Source organism: Nerophis ophidion, linkage group LG15, assembly GCF_033978795.1.
Source record: "Nerophis ophidion isolate RoL-2023_Sa linkage group LG15, RoL_Noph_v1.0, whole genome shotgun sequence".
In the NCBI taxonomy this organism is placed as follows: Eukaryota; Metazoa; Chordata; class Actinopteri; order Syngnathiformes; family Syngnathidae; genus Nerophis; species Nerophis ophidion.
The window spans coordinates 2,079,745-2,104,072 of record NC_084625.1 but is presented as its reverse complement, the minus strand read 5'-3'; the positions used below and the strand labels follow the sequence as shown (position 1 = coordinate 2,104,072).

General features: G+C 40.3%; 1 protein-coding gene across 4 annotated transcripts in view; it reads right to left on the bottom strand.

Annotated features, from left to right (window-relative positions):
- trpc1 (transient receptor potential cation channel, subfamily C, member 1) overlaps positions 1–16,230 on the bottom strand; it is a 37,092-nt gene extending 20,862 nt beyond the window's left edge. The window contains exons 1-7 of one of the 4 annotated variants that reach the window (XM_061921229.1): positions 15,861–16,229; positions 9,618–9,772; positions 9,460–9,561; positions 9,182–9,384; positions 3,539–3,670; positions 3,272–3,467; positions 180–516 (exon numbers count right to left, since the gene is read on the bottom strand). In XM_061921229.1, coding sequence (XP_061777213.1) covers positions 180–516; positions 3,272–3,467; positions 3,539–3,670; positions 9,182–9,384; positions 9,460–9,561; positions 9,618–9,772; positions 15,861–16,026 — 1,291 coding nt within the window. In that variant the 5' untranslated portion in view covers positions 16,027–16,229. Of the gene's footprint in view, positions 1–179; positions 517–3,271; positions 3,468–3,538; positions 3,671–9,181; positions 9,562–9,617; positions 9,773–14,670; positions 14,829–15,080; positions 15,205–15,860 lie in introns of those variants that run through there. The other 3 variants (XM_061921231.1, XM_061921230.1, XM_061921228.1) reach the window with 3 other exon arrangements.
- Between the last annotated feature and the right edge of the window lie 8,098 nt (positions 16,231–24,328).

The window sequence follows — 24,328 nt, the reverse complement described above, 5'->3', positions numbered from 1 at the left end:
CTCGTCACACGCCACCGACCGCCTGACACCAGGAAATGATTTTGTGTCGCCGAGCCGCAAACTGCTGAGTCAGCGGGGTCATTACAGCGACTTAACGAGCACGCTAATGCTTTGCTGGCAGTGCTGTGACGGCGACCACACACACCCAGAGACAGACAGACAGACAGACAGACAGACACCTATGATCCAGAGGATGAGCAGGTAATCGATCATCTCCAGCGCGGGGCCCATGGTGTTCTTCTTGCCCTCGTTGTAGACCAGCGAGTAGAGGTTGAGCAGCAGCAGGAAGGTGAAGTAGGAGGCGCTGTGGATGATGAACTTGACGAAGGGCGTGTGGATGACCTGGCCCACGCGGGAGCGCGGCACCAGCAGGTAGCAGGCGGAGAGCAGCGGCCACAGCACGGCCACGCTCAGCACGGTGGAGATCTTCAGACACGTGTGCTTGCGCCGGTAGCTGGCCGTCTCGCCGAACCACACCGTGTTGAGGAACTGCTGGCAGTTGGACTGAGACACAAACTGCAGGAAGACAAAAGGAATCATTGCCAAGTGCAACACTCTGCTCTCAACCTCCCGCCCGGCGTTGAATGAAGCTAAACAGTTAGCATAAAATGTTGGCATGCTAACAGTTAGCGTTCTTGCAAAATGGATATGTCTCAGAATCCATGAATTTGAAGTTTAAATCAGGGGTGTCCAAACTTTTTCCACTGAGGGCCGCAGACTGAAAAATCAAAGTATGCTGGGGCCATTTTGATATTTTTCATTTTTAAAAGCAATACATTAGTTGTTTTTTTACCTTTATGGCTTTCCTCAAGTTTGGTCCCCGGTCTCCGGAAGGGTCTCAGTCATGAAAATGTTAGAAATAAGTCATAAATTATTATTTCTTTAATTTAACGCTTGAATCTCGAGATCAACTTCAGGTCTGTCTGTCGTTATAACATTTTTTTTAATTTAGTTTTTTATGTTTATGGCCTTTATGTCAAAACCCTTATTTATATGGCAAACACACAAACTATGCAACATTTTCCCCCAAAACACTTCAAAGTGGAATATTTGACATGAAGTAATTGGAACCCTAAATAGGTAAATAGTCGTAATGATTTGTGCAGTCCTTTGAGACATTTGTGATTTGGGGCTATATAAATAAACATTGATTGATTGATTGATTGATTGATAGGTCAATAATTCATAACAATAGAAAAAGAATAAGTGTTGAAAATAAGCCAAATGTATATTTATAGTTTTTTACTTTTAACGCTTAAGTCAGTAGAGGTCTTCATTATAAGATTTTATAATTTTTTTCATACTTTTTTGTTTGTTTCACACAAAATATGCAATATTATCCCCCCAAAATATTTGAAAGTGAAATAGTTCCAGTGAAGTAATTGGAGGCTTCAGCAGGTCAATAACAGTCTGCATGGCAGCTTTGTGTTATTAGTGTCAACACTGCAACTTTTTCTTGATACATGTCACTGTTTACTCTTTTATTACTTTCTTTTATGTTTAAAATGTTTATTTTAGTATTTTTTAGAATGCACCGGGGGCCATTAACAAATTAGCTGGGGGCCACAAATGGCCCTTGGGTCGCACTTTGGACACGCCTGGTTTAAATGATTGAAATGAGCTAATATGCCGGTATAAAATTCAAGCATGCTAATGTTAGCACGATGACCTCGGAAAAGTTGCTCTAAACTGGCGTCAGATATCAAAAGCAGCAATTTTCAGGTTTATACATATGAAACTGGCAAAAAGTTAGCCTGCTAATTTTAGCAGGCTAACATAGAATAAGTTGGCATCAAAGCTATGACGGTTAAGTTTAAATGAAACAAATTAGCTATAATGCTAGCATAAAATGTTAGCATGCTAACGTTACCTTGTTAAAATGGGAACAGTTGGCATACTTGCAAAAGGGAAATGTCTCAGAAACCATGATTTTTAAGTTTAAATGATCGAAATTAGCTAAAATGCCGGTATAAAATGCGAGCATGCTAATTTAGCACGATGACCTCAGAAAAGTTGCTCCAAAACTGGCGTCAGATTTTAAAAGCCATAATTTTTAGTTTTATACATATAAAACATAAAATATTAGCATGCTGACGTTAGCTTGTTAAAATGGGAACAGTGAGCATACTCGCGAATCGGAGACATGTCTAAAGAGCAATGAATTTTAGGTTGGAGTGATCAAAAATAGCTGAACTGCTAGCATTAAATGCTAATAATGTTAGCATGCTACCGTTAGCTTGTTAAAATGGGAACGGTGAGCATACTCGCGAATCGAAGACATGTCTAAAGAGCAATGAATTTTAGGTTTGAGTGATTAAAATTAGCTGAACTGCTAGCATTAAATACTAATGTTAGCATGCTAACGTTAGCTTGTTAAAATGGGAACAGTTGGCATACTTGCAAAATGGAGATGCGTCAGAGCCCATGATTTTTAAGTTTAAATGATTGAAATTAGCTAAAATGCCGGTATAAAATGCGAGCATGCTAATGTTAGCACGATGACCTCGGAAAAGTTGCTCCTAAACTGGCGTCAGATTTTAAAAGCCATAATTTTTAGGTTTATACATATAAAACGGGCAAAAAGTTAGCCTGCTAATTTTAGCATGCTAACATAGAAGAAGTTGGCATCAAAGCTATGACGTTTAAGTTTAAATGAAACAAATTAGCTATAATGCTAGCATAATGTTAGCATGCTAACGTTAGCTTGTTAAAATGGGAACAGTGAGCATGAGACATGTCTAAAGAGCAATGAATTTTAGGTTTGAGTGATCAAAATTAGCTGAACTGCTAGTATTAAATGCCAATGTTAACATGCTAAGATTAGCTTGTCAAAATGGGAAGTGTTAGCATACTTGCAAAATGGAGACATGTCTCAAAATCCATGAATTTGAGGTTTAAATGATCACAAGTAGCTAAAATGCCAGAATAAAATGCTAGCATGCTAATGTTAACATGATGACCTCAGAAAAGCTACTTCTAAAAAGGTATCAGATATTAAAAGCCATAATTTTTAGGTTTATACATACAAAATTGGCAAAAAAGTTAGGACGTTTAAGTTCAAATTAAACAAATTAGCTAAAATGCTAACATGCCAACACAGGCAAAGTGAGCATACTTGTAAGATGGCGCCAAGTATCAGAAGCCATAACGTTTAAGTTTAAATGAATCCAATTTAGGTAAATGCTAGCATAAAATGTTAGCATGCTAAGAAAGGAGCAGTTAGCATGGTATCAAAAGTCTCAAAAAGAAGTAAAGCACAGTATAAGTTGACCTCCTTCTGGTTGTACTTGATGGCCAGTTTGAGGCGGCTGAGGTTCATGCGCTCCTCCAGGAGGCCCCTCTTGTCCACGGGGTCCTCGCTGGACGTGTGGTTGAGGATGACCTCCAGCTCTCTGGAGTTGCGAGCCTGAGCCAGCAGGTCCTTGGCGAACATCTTGCACTGCTTGGCCAGCTCGTCGTAGTCGTTCCTGCGCGGGTGAAAGCGGCGTGTCAAGAGAGCGGCGTGCGGGAGGAGGTGTGCGGCGGCGGGAAGGAGCACCTGAACTCCACCTCCACCAGACTCAGCTCCTTCAGGTCCGTGCTGAGCTCGAAGGCCCTGAGGATGGGGTCCTCCTCCGTCAGCATGATGAGGGAGGGGCTGGCCAGGCAGCGGTAGATGTCCAGCCGGAACCTGCCACACATATCAAGACGTGAGTATGGATCCCTGTTCTCATGGATAGGTGGGCTCCGTCAACTAGAGCAGAGTCATCTCCTAACTTTAGCAAAGAAAGATGTCCAGGCATGGAGTACTTGTCTCTGGCCCCCTGCCTGCGAGAGGCAACGATGTGGTATAGCAGGTTAGTCTCACTTAACAAGTGGCTGGCTAGTTTTCAGAGATTTTTCAGAGTTTGTGGCTGATCTAGTGGCACACGGCAACAATATAATTATAATGGGGGATTTTAACATCTATATGAATGACCCATCAGACCCTCCAGACTATAATTGATAGCTGTGGTCTTACACAAATAATAAATGAACCCACGCATAGATCTAGTGCTTGTCCGGGGTGTCACCACTTCAAAGTTATGATACTACACTAAAGTAATGTCCGATCATTATCTTATAAAATTTGAAGTTCTGATTCATTGTCAACAAGCTACTAAAAACCACTGCTTTAGCAGCAGCAACATTAATGTTGTCACAACTATGACTTTTGCTGGCCCACTGACTTCAGTAATGGCACCATTCCCAAATAGTAGTACTACTATGTTGACTTTGCTTTAGTAGTACTACTATGTTGACTTTGCTTTAGTAGTACTACTATGTTGACTTTACTTTAGTAGTACTACTATGTTGACTTCAGTTTAGTAGTACTACCATGTTGACTTTGCTGTAGTAGTACTACTATGTTGACTTTGCTTTAGTAGTACTACTATGTTGACTTTGCTTTAGTAGTACTGTACTACTATGTTGACTTTGCTTTAGTAGTACTACTATGTTGACTTTACTTCAGTAGTACTATGTTGACTTTCTTTTAGTAGTACTACTATGTTGAGTTTGCTTTAGTAGTACTACTATGTTGACTTTGCTTTAGTAGTACTACTATGTTGACTTTGCTTTAGTAGTACTACTATGTTGACTTTGCTTTAGTAGTACTACTATGTTGACTTTGCTTTAGTAGTACTACTATGTTGACTTTACTTCAGTAGTACTATGTTGACTTTCTTTTAGTAGTACTACTATGTTGAGTTTGCCTTAGTAGTACTACTATGTTGACTTTGGGGTACTTCACACAAAAATACACGATAATAACTTTAAGGGTCAAGAAACAGATATAAAAAACAGATGTGATCTTTGCGAACGAATCGACTCACTTACATTCTTTTTATTTTTACATTTAAAAATATAGAAATATATATTTTTAAATTACTATATTTTTGACATTATTTTTATTGTATTTATTTATTTTCCTTAAGTCCAAACTTTTTTCACAAAGGGCCGCATAACGAAAAGTCAAAGTATACGGCAGCCATTTTGAAAAGAGACATATTAATGAATTAATAAATGTCATTAAAACATGACAAAAAGGAAGTGAGGGCCACAGCTTGACACATCAAAGGATGATGGGGTCATTTTAGTCATTTTCACCTTTGAAAAAAATGTACATTTCTTCCAAACAAATAGAAAATGCAATTTTGGTAGTAATTTTGCGTAAAAGCCAAAGTGAAATGCTACCACTACTTTTTATACCTATTCTATTGTTTACAATTTATGTGTGTATTTGTTTTTTTTTTCATTTAAATATGACACATTTTTGGGTGATGTCACTGCCAAAGCTTGTAAATATGAATGTTTACAATGAAAACAAACAAAATATAGCTAATACTTCATAATATGTTCCCACTAAAAGAGTAATATTTGTGTAAATTCAATAATCTACATTTTATTGTATAACTGATACTAGTAATTGTTTATTTGTTTATATATAACGAGGCTCCGTTCATAAATCCCATCTGGACACAAGAATACAAAGTTATGTGGAAACTATTCATCTACGGAGGGCAATACCAGTAAATGCAATGCCATTCTTGGCAGGAAACATTCCAATGACAACACAAGTTGATGTTCTTGGTCACTGATGAGGTGCGGTCAAGTTGTTTTTATCAACAACGCTCCAAAGGATGATGTATGGTTGGGCGAGGTGTATTTAATATGATTAATGGTGGAACTATGACTGTCCTGGGAGGAAAGTAAACAAGGAGTGCTCCAAGTCAAAAGAGGATGAAGTCAGTCAGTCAGTGAGTGAGTGGTAAAAACTGACCCCTAATTCTCTGATGTAAAAACAGAAATACGTGAAGGCGGCCCCAACAGTCATCAACTAATAAACATGCTTTTGTTCTCAATAAGCATCATCACAAAAACTATAATACTGGGAGAAAAAAACACATCATGACTGGTGTACTGTCCAATACTGACAGCAGTCTGATATCATCTTGCTTGTCATATTACAGTTACAAGCAGTCCTGCAGCATATTTACCTGTGTGATATCATGTGCGATACAAGCAGACCTGCAGCGTGTTTGTGTGTGTGATATCATGTGCGATACAAGTAGTCCTGCGGCGTGTTTACTTGTGTGTGATATCATGAGCGATACAAACAGTCCTGCAGCGTGTTTACTTGTGTGTGATATCATGTGCGATACAAGCAGACCTGCAGCGGGTTTACTTGTGTGTGATATCATGTGCGATACAAGCAATCCTGCAGCGTTTACTTGTGTGTAATATTTCATGTGTGATACAAGCAGTCCTGCAGTGTATTTACTTGTGTGTGTGATATCATGAACGATACAAACAGTCCTGCAGCGTGTTTACTTGTGTTTAATATCATGTGCGATACAAGCAGTCCTGCAGCGGGTTTACTTGTGTGTGTGATATCATGTGCGATACAAGCAGTCCTGCAGCGGGTTTACTTGTGTGTGTGATATCATGAGCGATACAAACAGTCCTGCAGCGTGTTTACTTGTGTGTGATATCATGTGCGATACAAGCAGACCTGCAGCGTATTTACTTATGTGTGTGATATCATGAGCGATACGAACAGTCCTGCAGCGTGTTTACTTGTGGGTGATATCATGTGCGATACAAGAAGGCCTGCAGCATGTTTACTTGTGTGTAATATCATGATGAATACTTAAGTGTACTACACTACTGTATTTTATTGTTGGTGATTACAGTGGTACTTAATGAATACTTAGGTCTACTACACTATATTTTATTAGGGTCATTATGATGGTCCTTAATGATTACTTAAGTCTACTACACTACTATATTTAATGTTGTCATTATGGTGGTCCTTAATGATTACTTAAGTCTACTACACTACTGTATGTTGTCATTATGGTGGTCCTTAATGATTACTTAAGTCTACCACACTACTGTATGTTGTCATTATGGTGGTCCTTAATGATTACTTAAGTCTACTACACAACTGTATTTAATGTTGTCATTATGGTGGTCCTTAATGATTACTTAAGTCTACCACACTACTGTATGTTGTCATTATGGTGGTCCTTAATGATTACTTAAGTCTACTACACAACTGTATTTATTGTTGTCATTATGGTGGTCCTTAATGATTACTTAAGTCTACCACACTACTGTATGTTGTCATTATGGTGGTCCTTAATGATTACTTAAGTCTACTACACTACTGTATTTAATGTTGTCATTATGGTGGTACTTAATGATTACTTAGGTCTACTACACTACTGTATTTAATGTTGTCATTATGGTGGTCCTTAATGAATACTTAAGTCTACTACACTACTGTATGTTGTCATTATGGTGGTCCTTAATGATTACTTAGGTCTACTACACTGCTGTATTTAATGTTGTCATTATGGTGGTCCTTAATGATTACTTGAGTCTACTAAACTACTGCATTTTAATGTGGGTCATTATGGTGGTCCTTAATGATTACTTAGGTCTACTACACTACTGTATTTAATGTTGTCATTATGGTGGTACTTAATGATTACTTAAATCTACTACACTACTGTATTTAATGTTGTCATTATGGTGGTCCTTAATGATTACTTAAGTCTACTAAACTACTGCATTTTAATGTGGGTCATTATGGTGGTCCTTAATGATTACTTAGGTCTACTACACTACTGTATTTAATGTTGTCATTATGGTGGTACTTAATGATTACTTAGGTCTACTACACTACTGTATTTAATGTTGTCATTATGGTGGTCCTTAATGATTACTTAAGTCTACTACACTACTGTATTTAATGTTGTCATTATGGTGGTCCTTAATGATTATTTAAGTCTACTACACTACTGTATTGTAATGTTGTCATTATGGTGGTCCTTAATGATTATTTAAGTCTACTACACTACTGTATTGTAATGTTGTCATTATGGTGGTCCTTAATGATTACTTAAGTCTACCACACTACTGTATGATGTCATTATGGTGGTCCTTAATGATTACTTAAGTCTACTACACTACTGTATTTAATGTTGTCATCATGGTGGTACTTAATGATTACTTAAGTCTAGTACACTACTGTATTTAATGTTGTCATTATGGTGGTACTTAATGATTAGTTAAGTCTACTACACTACTGTATGTTGTCATTATGGTGGTCCTTAATGATTACTTAAGTCTACTACACTACTGTATTTAATGTTGTCATTATGGTGGTACTTAATGATTACTTAAGTCTACTATACTACTGTATGTTGTCATTATGGTGGTACTTAATGATTACTTAAGTCTACCACACTATTGTATGTTGTCATTATGGTGGTCCTTAATGATTACTTAAGTCTACTACACTACTGTATGTTGTCATTATGGTGGTCCTTAATGATTACTTAAGTCTACCACACTACTGTATGTTGTCATTATGGTGGTCCTTAATGATTACTTAAGTCTACTACACTACTGTATGTTGTCATTATGGTGGTCCTTAATGATTACTTAAGTCTACCACACTACTGTATGTTGTCATTATGGTGGTCCTTAATGATTACTTAAGTCTACCACACTACTGTGTGTTGTCATTATGGTGGTCCTTAATGATTACTTAAGTCTACTACACAACTGTATTTAATGTTGTCATTATGGTGGTCCTTAATGATTACTTAAGTCTACCACACTACTGTATGTTGTCATTATGGTGGTCCTTAATGATTACTTAAGTCTACTACACTACTGTATTTAATGTTGTCATTATGGTGGTACTTAATGATTACTTAAGTCTACTACACTACTGTATTTAATGTTGTCATTATGGTGGTCCTTAATGATTACTTAAGTCTACTACACTACTGTATGTTGTCATTATGGTGGTCCTTAATGATTACTTAGGTGTACTACACTGCTGTATTTAATGTTGTCATTATGGTGGTCCTTAATGATTACTTGAGTCTACTAAACTACTGCATTTTAATGTGGGTCATTATGGTGGTCCTTAATGATTACTTAGGTCTACTACACTACTGTATTTAATGTTGTCATTATGGTGGTACTTAATGATTACTTAAATCTACTACACTACTGTATTTAATGTTGTCATTATGGTGGTCCTTAATGATTACTTAAGTCTACTAAACTACTGCATTTTAATGTGGGTCATTATGGTGTTTTGTGAGGTGGTACTTGTAGACGACAACGACGTATCCCTCACCTGGAGTGGCGTAGACTGTCCTTCTTGTTCTTGGCGTTGCAGAGCGTGCACTCGCAGCCGACGGCGTGCGGCCTGGGCAGCGAGATGTCCTGCTTCAGCAGCATGGTGAGGATCTCGTAGTTGTTCCTGTGCGCTGCCAGGATGACGGGCGCCACGTCCATGGTGGTGGAGTACTCCGGGTTCTGGATGCGCTGCATCAACTTCTGCAAGGGGGCGGAGCAGACGGGACAATGAAAGGGGAGCCCCGGCGAGAGAAGAGGTCGGAGTGGAGCACGCACGGCGATGGAGGGCTTGGAGGAGCGTCTGGGTCTGTGGTTGAGGAGGATGTCCACCGCTCCCACCACCTCAGAGTCGATGGCCACCAGCAAGGCATCGGTGGCCTGCACACAAACGCACGTCTAAGATTCCGCAAAGGCGGCGCCGTGACGTTCCTCACCTGGCAGCCGTGCTCCAGCAGGAGCTGCAGGATGTCCAGGTTCTCGTTCTCGATGGCGATGGTGATGGCGTCTCGGCCCAGCACGTCCACGCTGTGGACGTTGATCTCCCCGTGGCGGTTCTCTTCTAGCAGCTTCTTCACCATGTAGTAGTCGCCTGACGACACGCAGAGACAGAGTTTACAGCTCCTGGGACGTGTCTGCAGACTTTATATGGTCATGGTGCTCCGTCTGCCCCACTTCTTTTTCATCAAAGCTTGTGGAGGCCATATTGGCTGTTTTCACCCCCAAAACCAGTATCAACTTTTTTCAAATAACTCATTTTAATAGAAACGGTGTGTGAATGCTCAACTGAAATGCTGGCCAGATAGCATCAAGTAATAAAAAGTATGAGCAAAAATTTGCCAAAAAAAGCTAACATGCCTACAGTACTAGGCTAACGATAGTCAGAGGTGGGTAGAGTAGCCAGAAATTGTACTCAAGTAAGAGTACTGTTACTTTAGAGATTTATTACTCAAGTACAAGTAAGGAGTAGTCACCCAAATATTTACTTGAGTAAAAGTAAAAAGTATGTTGTGAAAAAACTACTTAAGTACTGAGTAACTGATGAGTAACCTGATTACGGCCAGAAATTATGCACAAAAACATAAAAATAGCAGGAATATCTCTTAAGCAACTAAAACAATAATATATATTAAATAATAGTACATTAAAATTAAATAAAAAATTGAGCCACAATAACTTAACAGCACCATAGGCTCAGTAGGCATTCATTGATTTGATTGATTGATACTTTTATTAGTAGATTGCACAGTACAGTACATATTCCGTACAATTGACCACTAAATGGTAACACCCCAATAAGTTTTTCAACGTTTATCAATTACTTAATAAATGACCAAGTCAAGGTGATCTACCTCATATATACATACACACACATATCATATATATATATATATATATATATATATATATGTATATATATATATACATACATTTATATATACAGTATATAATTTATATTTATTTATTTTGCCGTCTTTGTTGACATGTTGAAGGTGTTTTAATGAATATACATGCATGTTTAGCATACAGATTCCTATCTTTCATGAAGACAAGAATATAAGTTGGTGTATTACCTGATTCTGATGACTTGCATTGATTGGAATCAGACAGAATAGTGCTGATGACGTAAACGTTTTCAAATGGAGGAGAAAAAAAGTTCCTATATTCTGTCTAGTACCACATAAAAGTCGTTGGTTTTTGGCATCTTATTTGTCCAGCTTCCATATTCGTTTTTATACACTTTACAAGAAATACATTGGCGGCAAACTCCGTAGCTTGCTAGTTTGTTTGCGCTGGCTTTCGGAGACTCTTATTTTGTTAGCGCAGGCGCGATGGAGCGGCACTTTTATTGTGAAAACAGGAACTGTGCGATCAGTCTTTAGGCTTTTGACGGGAAGTACGGTTGAAATGAAAAGTGTCTTTTTTCCTTTACACTTTTGATTGATTGATTGAAACTTTTATTAGTAGATTGCACAGTACAGTACATATTCCGTACAATTGACCACTAAATGGTAACACCACAATAAGTTGTTCAACTTGTTTAAGACGGGCCATGTGACCGCCTGGCTCTGTTTGATTGGTCCAACGTCACCAGTGACTGCATGTGATTGGTGAAACTCAGGCATGTGTAGATTCTACTTTGAAGCTCTGTCATTAACCAAAACAAACATTAACAGATCGATAAAAAAAAAAGTAGCAAGTAGCGAGCTGAATGTAGATAAATGGAACGGAGTAAAAGTAGCGTTTCTTGTATATAAATATACTCAAGTAAAAGTAAAAGTATGTTGCATAAAAACTACTCGTAGAAGTACAATTTATCCCAAAAGTTACTCAAGTAAATGTAACGGAGTAAATGTAGCGCGTTACTACCCACCTCTGACGATAGCTGGCTTAAAGTTGGCATTAGTGAAATACCAAAATATATGAAACTGAGGAGTATGTATAGGCAAGGCAAGGGCAAGGCACCTTTATTTATACAGTATAGCACGTTTACAATCATTTTTAAGTTGGACCAAAGTGCTTTACAGTTTAAAAAGCATAGAGCAAAAACAAACAAAGAACATAAACAATGAATGAGCTAAACAAGATAGTGCTTGGTTTGAATAAAAAGTAAAATTGCAAGATAAAAATGATGAAATAAAAGTGCGACAAATAGAAAAAATGCTATGTATACATGCTAGCATGCGCGCTAAAAAGCTTTGTTAGCATGCTACAATGCTAACTGTGACATGCGTCATGTACTAAAATATGACTAAAGTGTATACCTGCAAAATTAGCTTAAAAAAGCTAGTATGCTAACAGTACTTTGCTATGCTTACAGTTGGCATTAGTGAAATACAAAACTATGTGACACAGAGGAGTATGTACACATGCTATCAAAAAAGCTATGTTAGCATGCTACAATGCTAACTGTGACATGCGTCAAAGTACCAAAATATATTCAGAGGTGTGTACCAGAAAACATTGTTTAAAATGCCCGCATTCTAAGTTAAGCATGCATCAAGAACTAAAATATGACTACGGTGTTCACTTACAAAATTATGCTACAAAAAAGCTAACTTACTAATGGTAGCATGCAAACAGGCGTCATTCGTCAAGTAACAAATTATTTGAGGCTGAGGTGTATACCTGCAAAATTAGCAAAAAATAGCTAGCAAGCTAACAGTACTATGCTAACAATAACATGCTTACAGTTAATATTAGTAAAATACAAAAAAACGCTAATTAGATTTTTAAAAAGCCAGGATGCTAATGTTATCATGCCAAAATGCTAACTGTAAAGTGTCAATTACCAAAATATATTACTCAGAGGTGTGTACCTGAAAAAATGTGTGCCAGCATGCTCACATCAGCATGTATCAACCACCAAAATATGACTGAGGTGTATACCTACAAAATTAGGTTAAATCAAAGAGAAAAAAGCAGTCATGTTAGCATGCTAACAGGCGTCATTTTTCAAGTAACAAATTATTTGACGCTAAGGTGTGAACTTGAGAAATTAGCACCCAAAAAAATAGCTAGCATGCTAACAGTACTACACTAACATGCCAACAATATCATGCTTACAGTTAACATTAGTAAAATACCCAAAAATTCCAATTGGATTTTAAAAAAGCCAGGATGCTAATGTTAACATGTCAAAATGCTAATTGTAAAGTGTTAATTACCAAAATATGTTACTCAGGTGTGTACCTGAAAAAAATGTGTGCCAGCATGCTAACATCAGCATGTATCAAAATAAGTTAAAAAAAAAAAAAAAGCTAGCATACTAATGTTAGCATCCCAACAGGCGTCATTGATCAAGTAATATTATTTGACGCACCTGCAAAATTAGCAAACAATAGCTAGCATGCTAAAAGTGCGATGCTTAAAGGCCTACTAAAAGCCACAACTAGCGACCACGCAGTCTGATAATTTATATATCAATGATGAAATATTAACATTGCAACACATGCCAATACGGCCTTTTTAGTTTACTAAATTACAATTTTTAATTTCCCGCGGAGTTTCTTGTTGAAAACCTCGAGTAATGATGACGCGTATGATGACGTCTCGGGTTGTAGCGGACATATTAGCTCAGCATCACGGCTAAAAGTCGTCTCTTTTCATCGCATAATTACACAGTAATTTGGACATCTGTGTTGCTGAATATTTTGCAATTCGTTCAACTAATAATGGAGACGTCAAAGAAGAATGCTGTTTGTGGAAAGCGGTGAATTGCAGCTACCTTTAGCACTGAAACACAGCTGGTGTTTCTTTGTTTGTTGTGAAGCTTTAACACAGAGCGGTCAAGCGAACACGTTTCTCTAAGTCAACCAGCAAGTTTTTGGAGGGGAAAATTGTGATATTAAGTCGGCTCTTACCGGAGGCTTCAGTGGATTATGGGACTTCCTCCTGTAGCTGTCAAAACGGCAGCTGTGATCTTGGCTCCTCTGCTTCTCTCAGAGACACTGGCGTTCACCGCAGCCATCCGACTTTGAGGTATGACTTTATAATCTGACTAAAATAAATGTGTCTAATTACATCTGAAACACTCCCACCGCCGTCGCATTTTTTTTGTTATTCACTCTAACTTTCCTCATCCACGAAATCTTTCATCTTCGCTCAAATTAATGAGGAAATTGTCGCTTTCTCGGTCCGAATCGCTCTAGCTGCTGGTGGCCATGATTGTAAACAATGTGAGGATGTGAGGAGCTCCACAACTTGTGATGTCACGCGCACAACGTTTGCTACTTCCGGTACAGGCAAGGCTTTTTTATTAGCGACCAATAGTTGCGAACTTTATCGTGGATGTTCTCTACTAAATCCTTTCAGCAAAAATATGGCAATATGGCGAAATGATCAAGTATGACACATAGAATGGAGCTGCTATCCCCGTTTAAATAAGAACATCTCATTTCAGTAGGCCTTTAATACATTCAGATAGGGGGCCCAAATGGCCCCCCGGCCGCACTTTGGACACCCCTGCATAAAATATTGGACATGTGCATGAATCAAAGGTTGATTGGCAACACTAAATTGGCCCTAGTGTGTGAATGTGAGCGTGAATGTTGTCTGTCTATCTGTGTTGGCCCTGCGATGAGGTGGCGACTTGTCCAGGGTGTACACGCCTTCCGCCCGATTGTAGCTGAGATTGGCGCCAGCACCCCCCGCGACCCCAAAAGGGAATAAGCGGTAGAACATGGATGGATGAATGCATGAATCAAAATGGCCGTCCAGCATTAATTTTGTATGCCTGACTTACCGGAAGTTGTCTGACTTACCGGAAGTAAACACCACTTAGTTGGTGACTTTAGTTTGAAATATAATGACTCAGTAAAACGAGCACGTATTCAGTGAAGAACCACTCAAGTGCTGCGTGTATGTATTTAATAGTTATATTTGAATGGTATTAAACTACAAGTGTCGTTTGTGTGTGTGCGGGACGGCTATTGCTAGCACATGCTAGCTAAGCAGCTAAAACATTGAAAAAAAACACCCGCGACCTACCGCATTTTTCCCTCGTTGGAAGTGGACTTCTTGTAGGCTCAAAATGTGAACGTCTCTGCCGACATAGCTGATGATATAAATGTCATTTTTCGTTTTTCGTCAGTAGGTAAACATTGACGTCGCCTTGTCTGACGTCATGGCTCCTTTTTAAACATGGAGCGGTCACGTGACGGCCAGGCGGCGTTTGATTGGCGGAACGGAGTCACGTGGGGTAAAAAAAAAAAAGACTCGCAGACCAAAATAATACGCCTTTGTTTTAAAGCGGGGATCAGTAAAATAAATATACATGTATTTAATAGTTATATTTGAATGGTATTAAACTACAAGTGTTGTTTGTGTGTGTGCGGGATGGCTATTGTTAGCATATGCTAGCTAAGCAGCTAAAACATAAAAAAACACCCACGACCTACCGCATTTTTCCCTAGTTGGAAGTGGACTTCTTGTAGGCTCAAAATGTGAACGTCTCTGCCGACATAGCTGATGATATAAATGTTCTTTTTCGTTGTTCGTCAGTAGGTAAACATTGACGTCGCCTTGTCTGACGTCATGGCTCCTTTTTAAACATGGAGCCGTCACGTGACGGCCAGGCGGCGTTTGATTGGCGGAACGGAGTCACGTGGGCTAAAAAAATAAATAAAAAAAAGACTCTCGCAAGCCAAAATAATACACCTTTGTTTTAAAGCGGGGATCAGGAGAAATACATATACATGTATTCAATAGTTATATTTGAATGGTATTAAACTACAAGTGTCGTTTGTGTGTGTGCGGGATGGCTATTGTTAGCATATGCTAGCTAAGCAGCTAAAACATAAAAAACACCCGCGACCTACCGCATTTTTCCCTAGTTGGAAGTGGACTTCTAGTAGGCTTAAAATTTGAACGTCTCTGCCGACATGGCTGATGATATAAATGTTATTTTTCGTTGTTCGTCAGTAGGTAAACATTGACGTCGCCTTGTCTGACGTCATGGCTCCTTTTTAAACATGGAGCGGTCACGTGACGGCCAGGCGGCGTTTGATTGGCGGAACGGAGTCACGTGGGGTAAAAAAAAAAAAAGACTCGCAAACCAAAATAATACGCCTTTGTTTTAAAGCGGGGATCAGGAGAAATAAATGTATAAAATATAAATATAATGATGTTTTGTTTAAGAGGCGTGCACGTCGTTGATGATGATTGTTTTTGGTGCTCACCTTTCTCGCAGGCCAGCAGGAAGAGCTTCTCGTCCAGGGTGGTCTCCTCCTTCACCTCCCTCACGTCTTTCAGGGCCAGGAATTTATCCGGAGAGGAGGCGTCGGTGCCCTGGTACAGCGCGGCCATGACGACGGGGAGCGAGCAGGGCCAAACACTGATGTGCATCCCACCGGGGGGCGGTGAGCATCACCGGAGGGGAAAAAAAAAAAAAAAAGCCTCCCTCCACCCCCACACCGCGGACGGGAGCCTTTTTTTTGGTCGGACAAAGATCGTCTATTCGGTTTGCGCACTAAAAAGCATCCGTGACGTCAGGAGGACAACGCCGATGGAGATGCTTGTGGTCCTGATGCTGCCTGACGAGGATCCCACTGCGCATGTGCGCGTCCTGGTCTCGCCGTTACGTAACCGCCGCAGCCTTGTAAACATCCCAAATACTCATCAGGATGGCCACAACATTAGGTACAGCAGGTGAGATGACGCAGGTGCGCCCAATAAGGTCAAATCAATCAATCAATGAAAGTTGATTTATGTAGCCCTTAATCACAAGTGTCTCAAAGGGCTGCACAAGCCACAATATTTCAAAATTAATACATTTTTATTATCCATCCATCCATCCATTTTCTACCGCTTATTCCCTTTCGGGGTCGCGGGGGGCGCTGGCGCCTATCTCAGTTACAATCGGGCGGAAGGCGGGGTACACCCTGGACAAGTCGCCACCTCATCGCAGGGCCAACACAGAGACAGACAACATTCACACTCACATTCACACATTAGGGCCAATTTAGTTTTATTATTCCATTAAAAATCATGAAAATAAACAATATTTCTACCACCCACTATACTATAACTAAAAAAACCTTTATCATATTTTTATTTCATTAAAAATCATGAAAAAAATGCAACCACCCACCATATATAACTAATAAAACATTTAATACAGTTGTATTATTCAATTCGAAATTATGAACATAAACAATATTACAATCACCCATCACACTTTAACTAATGCAACATATGTTTTTTTTCAATTAAAAATTATGAACATAAACAATATTTCAACCACCCACTACACTATACCTAATAAAACCTTTAACACATTTTTATTATTTAATTAAACAAATATGAAAAGAATGCATCACTCAGCATGTATAACTAATAAAACATTTAATACAGTTTTATTATTAAATTAGAAATTATGAAAATAAACGATATTGCAACCGCCCCCTCATACTTTAACTAATACAATTAATATATGTTTTTATTCAGTTACAAATTATGAAAATAAACAACATTTCTACCACCCACCATACTAAAACTAAAAAAAACTTGATCACATTTTATTATTTCATTAAAAATTATGAAAAAAATGCAATCCCCCACCATGTATAACTAATAAAACATTTAATACAGTTTTATTATTCAATCAGAAATTATGAAAATAAAAGATATTACAATCACCCCCCATTCTTTAACTAATATAAATAATATATGTTTTTATTCAGTTACAAATTATGAAAATAAACAATATTTCAACCACCCACCATACTGTAACTAATAAAACTTTTATTACATTTTTAGTATTTAATTGAAAACTATGAAATCACTCACCATGTATAACGAATAAAACATTTAAAACAGTTTTATTATTAAATTAGAAATTATGAACATAAACACTACTACAATCACCCACCATACTTTAACCAATACAATATATGTTTTTATTCAGTTAAAAATGATGAAAATAAACAATATTTCAACCACCCACCATACTATACCTAATAAAAACCTTTAACAAATGTTCATTATTTAATTAAAAATTATGGAAAAAATGCAATCACCCACCATGCATAACTAATAAAACATTTAATACAGTTTCATTATTCAATTGGAAATTATGAACATAAAAACTATTACAATTTTTAATTATTCATTTAAGAATTTAACTATTTTAATTATTCAATTAAAAAGTATGAAAATAAACAATATTACAATCACCCCTCATACTTTAACTAATATAATTAATATATGTTTTTATTCTGTTAAAAATTATGAATATAAACATTTCAACCACCCACCATACTATACCTAATAAAACCTTTAACACGATTTTATTATTGAATTAAAAAATATGAGGGAAAAATGCAATCACCCACCATGTATAACTAATAAAACATTTAATACAGTTTTATTATTTAATTAGAAATTATGAAAATAAAAGATATTACAATAACCCCTCGTACTTTGACTAATTTGATTGATTGTACAGATATTTCTGCTGGGCAAGTATGCCTGACGCGCCTCCTACAGCGCCTTGGGTCAGCTGCAGGGTCATCAGCCGGGGACCACCGCTCATTGGAGTTTCGCTCTCTTTAACCCCGGAACGCCTCCTGGTGGCGGAGCGGTGGCAGGGACGTCTCCCTGCCACCCCCTGCAGCTGACCCATCTTATTGCCTCGACCCCCAGTACTTATCCCTCCTCCTCAGCCACAACCAGAAACTTCCCTTTTCTGCTTCCTCAGCAAGGGCCTTTGTTTCCCTTCGGAGCTTAGCCCCAGTCAATCCCACATCTCGGAGCAGCCTTATGGTTGATGTACCGACGAAGCCCCGACAGCCTACTTCCACAGGGTAGATGGTAGTGGACCAGCCTGCCTCTCTGCACTCAGCAGCCAGATCTGCATACTTGGCTGCTTTGCGCTCGTATGCTGCCTGGATTCCCTCCTCCCAGGGGATGGTAAGCTCAACCAGCATGGCAGACTTGGTAACAGCAGACCACAGCACAATGTCTGGGCGGAGTGAAGTGGTGGTGATCTCGCGGGGGAATTGGAGCTGTTTGCCAATGTCAGCCCTCATACTCCAGTCCCTTGCCAGAGAGAGGACACTGCGGGGGCCTCTTCGGCTGGTGTCTCCTTTGCCTTCCCCTGGCCTCACAAACATGACAGAACGTTGTTTGGCTATGGGTTGGCTGTTGGCCTCTCGTCTACTGCTCTCCAGGATTTCTGCCAGTTTCATCAGGACTTGATCATGCCGCCATCTGAAACGACCCTGTGTCAGCCCGATTTTGCAGCCTGATAGCAAATGCTGCAGGCTGGCGTTGGGAGCACCACACAGGGGACAGCTCTCCTCCTGGCCGTACCACTGGTGGAGGTTTCTGGGGCATGGCAAGGTGTCGTAAGTTGCCCTGAGTAGGAAGCTGAGTCTGGCTTGGGGTATCTTCCATAGGTCGGCCCAGCTGATGGGTCTGCTAAGGGTACCTTCCCAAGTGGTCCATCTTCCTTGGCGACCTTGAGACACGGCCTTGATAGTATATTGCTCCTGGTTCGCCCTTGAGACCTCCTCCACAACCATGGCTCTGCGTTCCCTCTTTGTGGCCTTGGACCAAAGGCGTGGAGAATCTCCCCAGTCAAGCCCCGCTCTTCCTACTTGCACCCTGCCAACTATCTCCTGGTGTTGGAGCCTGCCAATGGCTTTGGCAACCTCTGGCCCTGCTTGCCACTTCCGGCCTGTTCGGATTGGTACCTGTGCATTCCTCACTGTAGGATCTGAGGATTCTTCCAGCTCGAGAACCAATCTGGCCTTCTCCTGCTTGTAGCCCAGGGCGATGGACTGAATCGGCAGCTGCAGTAAAGTTGCCCCAAACAAGCCAGTGTCGGAGAAGCAACGCGGTAGGCCCAGCCACTTTCGGATGTAGGAGTTTGCTACTCTGTCCAACCCGTTGGCTGTTGAGGATGGAATCTCGCACATCTTCAGTGGCCACATAACCCTTTGATACAGTGTGAAGTTGTAGCACCACAACTTGTACTTTCCAGGGAGCTGGCTCTTGTTGATGCTCGCTAGGCCTTCTGAGAGTTGTTTCCGTGCTGCCTTGCCTGCGTGCTTGTCCGACAGGTCCGCATTGTACTGCCTCCCCAGGCTTTGGATGGAGTAGTTGACCAGTAGAGGGATTTGCTCACCTCCTGCAACAAAGATGGTTTTGTCGTTCCTGGTGCCTTTGCGCAAGGAGAGGCTTCGTGACTTGGAGGGTTTTATCTTCATCCGTGCCCATGTCACTAGCTCATCCAGCCTCTTCAGACACCTTCTCATGCATGGGGCTGTTTGCAGCACCACAGTGACATCATCCATGTAGCTTCGGAGTGGTGGAAGCCTCTGCCCTGTCTGCAGCCTCATCCCACCTACAGTCTGACGGGCTCCGCGGAGGATGATTTCGAAAGCTGCGACAAAGAGGACTGGGGAGATGGAACACCCCATGGCTATGCCTACTTCCAGACGCTGCCATCCTGTTGTAAAATCTTGGAGGCTAAAACACATCTGAAAGTCCCTGAAGTAGCTGGTTACCAGGTTGATGATGGAAACAGGGACGTGGAAGAATTCCAATGCAAACTGGATGAGTTTGTGAGGGACAGAACCATAAGCGTTGGCGAGGTCAAGCCACACCACATGGAGGTCTTTCTTCTCCTGCTTGGCCCTCTGGATCTGTGCCCAAATCATAGAAGAATGCTCCACGCATCCTGGAAAACCTGGTACTCCTGCTTTCTGGCAGCTGGTGTCAATATAGCCATTCGCTGTGAGATAAGATGTTAGTCTCTTGGCCATGACTGCAAAGAAGATCTTTCCCTCGACATTCAACAGAGCAATGCTCCTGAATTGGTTGATGTTATGGGACTCCTGTTCCTTCGGAATAAACACCGCCACAGCTCTTTGCCACTCCGACGGAATGAGTAGTTTCTTCCATGCTGTGCTCATTAGCTTCCACAAGGATTTCAGCACTTGGGGGCAGTTCTTGTATAGCTTGTAGGGGATTCCGTTAGGCCCAGGAGCTGATGCTGACCTCGCTTTCTTGACCACTGCTCTTACTCGCTCAGTCGAGGGAGGGCAGCTGTTCAAACTGCGTGGTTGGAGGTGGGGGAGGAGGTACGTATCCTGGTGAACCTAACGGATCGTTCCTCTTTGAGTCACTGTATTGGCCCCTGATGTACTGCTCAAGCTCCTCCTTGGTGGCTTCCAGTTTCCCGTTTCTTTTCTCCTCTAGAAGCTGGCGGGCGTGGCTTGAAAGGATTTCCTCATGAAGGCTAGCCCTTTCTTTCTCCTTTCTTTTCTTGCGTCTGCGAATACGCTCAGCTCTTCGCATGCTGCCCAGCTTCTGTCTCACCTCATCCCATAACACCTTCAGGCCTTCTTTCTCCTCTGCAGTTGCTTTCCTCCATCTCCTGCGGAGCTGGCGCCGATCTTGCACCCAGGGCGTCAATCTCAGCCTCCCTCCTGCCTTTTCTTGGGTGGAGTTTGCTCTTGCATCTTGGTGAGGCTACCGAATCTAGATTTGCACTCCTCGTACAGGATGTCCCCAAGAAGGTTTGAGTTTCTTGTCCACATTACCACGTAGTGCGTTCTCCAGCAGGTAGACTGAGGTCTGAGTCAGTTTCTTGCCATGGTCTTCACATCACTTGCCCTTGGCCACTTGATGGTGCCCTTCCTTCCTGGTTCCTTCTTTTCTGTTTGCTGGGTGACTGGGGGGCTGCCGGGTCTACCTTCAGCATGCTCACATGCCAGGGGGGTACCTCTCCGCTCGGGGGGTTCTTCCTCTACCGTCCGCATATCAACAATGTTTGGACCCTTGGCTCTGTGGTTCTCTCCCGGCTGGGGTCCTGCTTGTCTTATCTGCCGGAGCAGTGCAAGGATGTTGCATGCCTTTCTTCTCGGCTCTCCTTTTTCTTCCTCCCCTGATGAATCCGTAGCCCCTGTATGTGGTGACTTTCCCCCATCCACACCTGCACAATCGGAAGGTCTTCATCTCGTTGTCGATGTCCGTTCCAGTCGTTACCGCGTAGTCAGTCCTGTTAGGCCCATCTTCCACCCCCGCCTCTCGGAGGGCCTTCGGGTTGTTTTTCCTTATTCGTTTTCGTAGTTATAGGTTGGGTGTCTCCTGGCTAGGAGACTAGTGGGTTGGGTAACTAGAATTAATGTATCTTTTTATTCAGGTTAAAAATTATGAAAATAAACAATATTTCAACCACCCACCATACTATACTTAATAAAACTTTCAACACGTTTTTATTATTTAATTAAAATTTGGTCTCTCAGTACAACAAGTATACATAGTAGATATTATTAATTTAGGTATTTAATTAGTCATACACACAAGCATACATACTTTATGTATAATTTTATTTAGTTATCATTTATAAACATATACATTATTATATATAATAGATGTTTTGTAAAGAGCACTTCTCGGACTGGCCAGCAGAGGGCAGCATGCGCAAAGCTTTCACTGTCAGGAGCAAAAAAGTGTTCTTTTAGGAAAAGTGAAGCGTTTGTCACAAAGTAACAACACAATCATCCGATCATCTTATTATTATTATTGCGTGAATGCTCCAAAGCATGCTTTTCTGACACCACAATTCATCTATTTTTTCAACTTCTTCTTCAGATGTTGGCGCATTCTACCTTCACATTTTCAGGCCACTTTAAAGAGTTCCAACTTCAAACTGTTCAGCCTATTTCGGGAATCCTGGCCTTTCCTGGGCAAATTCCAAGATTTCCAGAATTCCAGGTTTTCCGGGAAATGTTTCCACTCAAATTAATTGGCCATTTTTCAAACTTACACCATTTCGAGCATTTTCAACCGTTTCCAACACATTTTCACCTTCCTGGAAATTTAAACTACCTTATTCCAAGTTTTAAAAAAATCAGGGTTTTCCAGAATTCCTGCTTTTCCAAAGCTCTATTTCCACCCTTTTTTCTGGCGACGACTCCTTTCACATTTTTCAACCCACTTTTCACCGTCAAAACATTCTCTTAATCAGGACAAAAATATAAGTAGTTTTTTGAACTGGAAAAATTCCATTTTTTTCTGAAATTCCAGGAATTCTGTAATACTATTTTCCATTTCAACATTTTACTAGAAACCCTGTTTCCATATGAGTTGGGAAATGGTGGTTAGATGTAAATATAAACAGAATACATGATTTGCAAATCCTTTTCAAGCCATATTCAGTTGAATATGCTACAAAGACAACATATTTGATGTTCAAACTCATAAACTTGATTTTTTTTGGCAAATAATCATTAACTTTAGAATCTGATGCCAGCAACACGTGACAAAGAAGTTGGGAAAGGTGGCAATAAATACCGAAAAAAGTTGAGGAATGCTCATCAAACACTTATTTGGAACATCCCACAGGTGTGCAGGCTAATTGGGAACAGGTGGGTGCCATGATTGGCTATAAAAACAGCTTCCATGAAATTCTAAGTAATTCACAAACAAGGATGGGGCGAGAGTCACCACTTTGTAAGCAAATTGTCAAACAGTTTTTAGAACAACATTTCTCAACGAGCTATTGCCAGGAATTTAGGGATTTTACCATCTACGGTCTGTAATATCATCAAAAAGTTCAGAGAATCTGGAGAAATCACTGCACGTAAGCCATGATATTATGGACCTTTGAACCCTCAGGCGGTCCTGCATCAAAAACAGACATCAGTGTGTAAAGGATATCACCACATGGGCTGAGGAACACTTCATAAAACCACTGTCAGTAACTACAGTTGGTCGGCTACATCTGTAAGTGCAAGTTAAAACTCTACTATGCTAAGCCAAACCCATTTATCAACAACATCCCGAAACGCACCGACTTTGTGAAATTGTGAAAAATTGCATTCATTATTCGGTATTCGGCCTTCGGCCACAAATTTTCATTTCGGTGCATCCCTAATATATATATATATATATATATATTATCCAGAGATTAGTGCTCGATACCGTGGTTGAGCACAATATGTGTGTGTGAAAAATCACAAGACTACTTTATCTCTACAGAACTGTTTCATGAGGGGTTCCTCAATTGTCAGGAGATTTTAAAATCCAAAATCTCCTGACGATTGAGGGAACCCCTCATGAAACAGTTCTGTAGAGATGAAGTAGTCTTGTGATTTTTCCCACACCTACATATATATATATATATATATATATATATATATATATATTATATATATATATATATATATATATATATATATATATATATATATATATATATATATATTTGGGGCGGCATGGCATAGTGGGTACAGCGGCCGTGCCAGAAACCTGAGGGTTGCAGGTTCGCTTTCCCACCTATTGACATCCCAAAAATCGCTGCCTGGTTGTGTCCTTGGGCAGGACACTTCACCCTTTGCCCCCGGTTCTGCTCACACCGGTGAATGAATGATGAATGAATGATGGTGGTGGTCGGAGGGGCCGTAGGTGCAAACTGGCAGCCACGCTTCCGTCAGTCTACCCAGGGCAGCTGTGGCTACAGATGTAGCTTACCACCACCATGGTGTGAATGAATGATGGCTTCCCACTTCTCTGTGAGCGCTTTGAGTATCTAATAATAGAAAAGCGCGATATAAATCTAATCCATCCATCCATCCATCATCATCTTCCGCTTATCTGAGGTCGGGTCGCGGGGGCAGCAGCTAAGCAGGGAAAC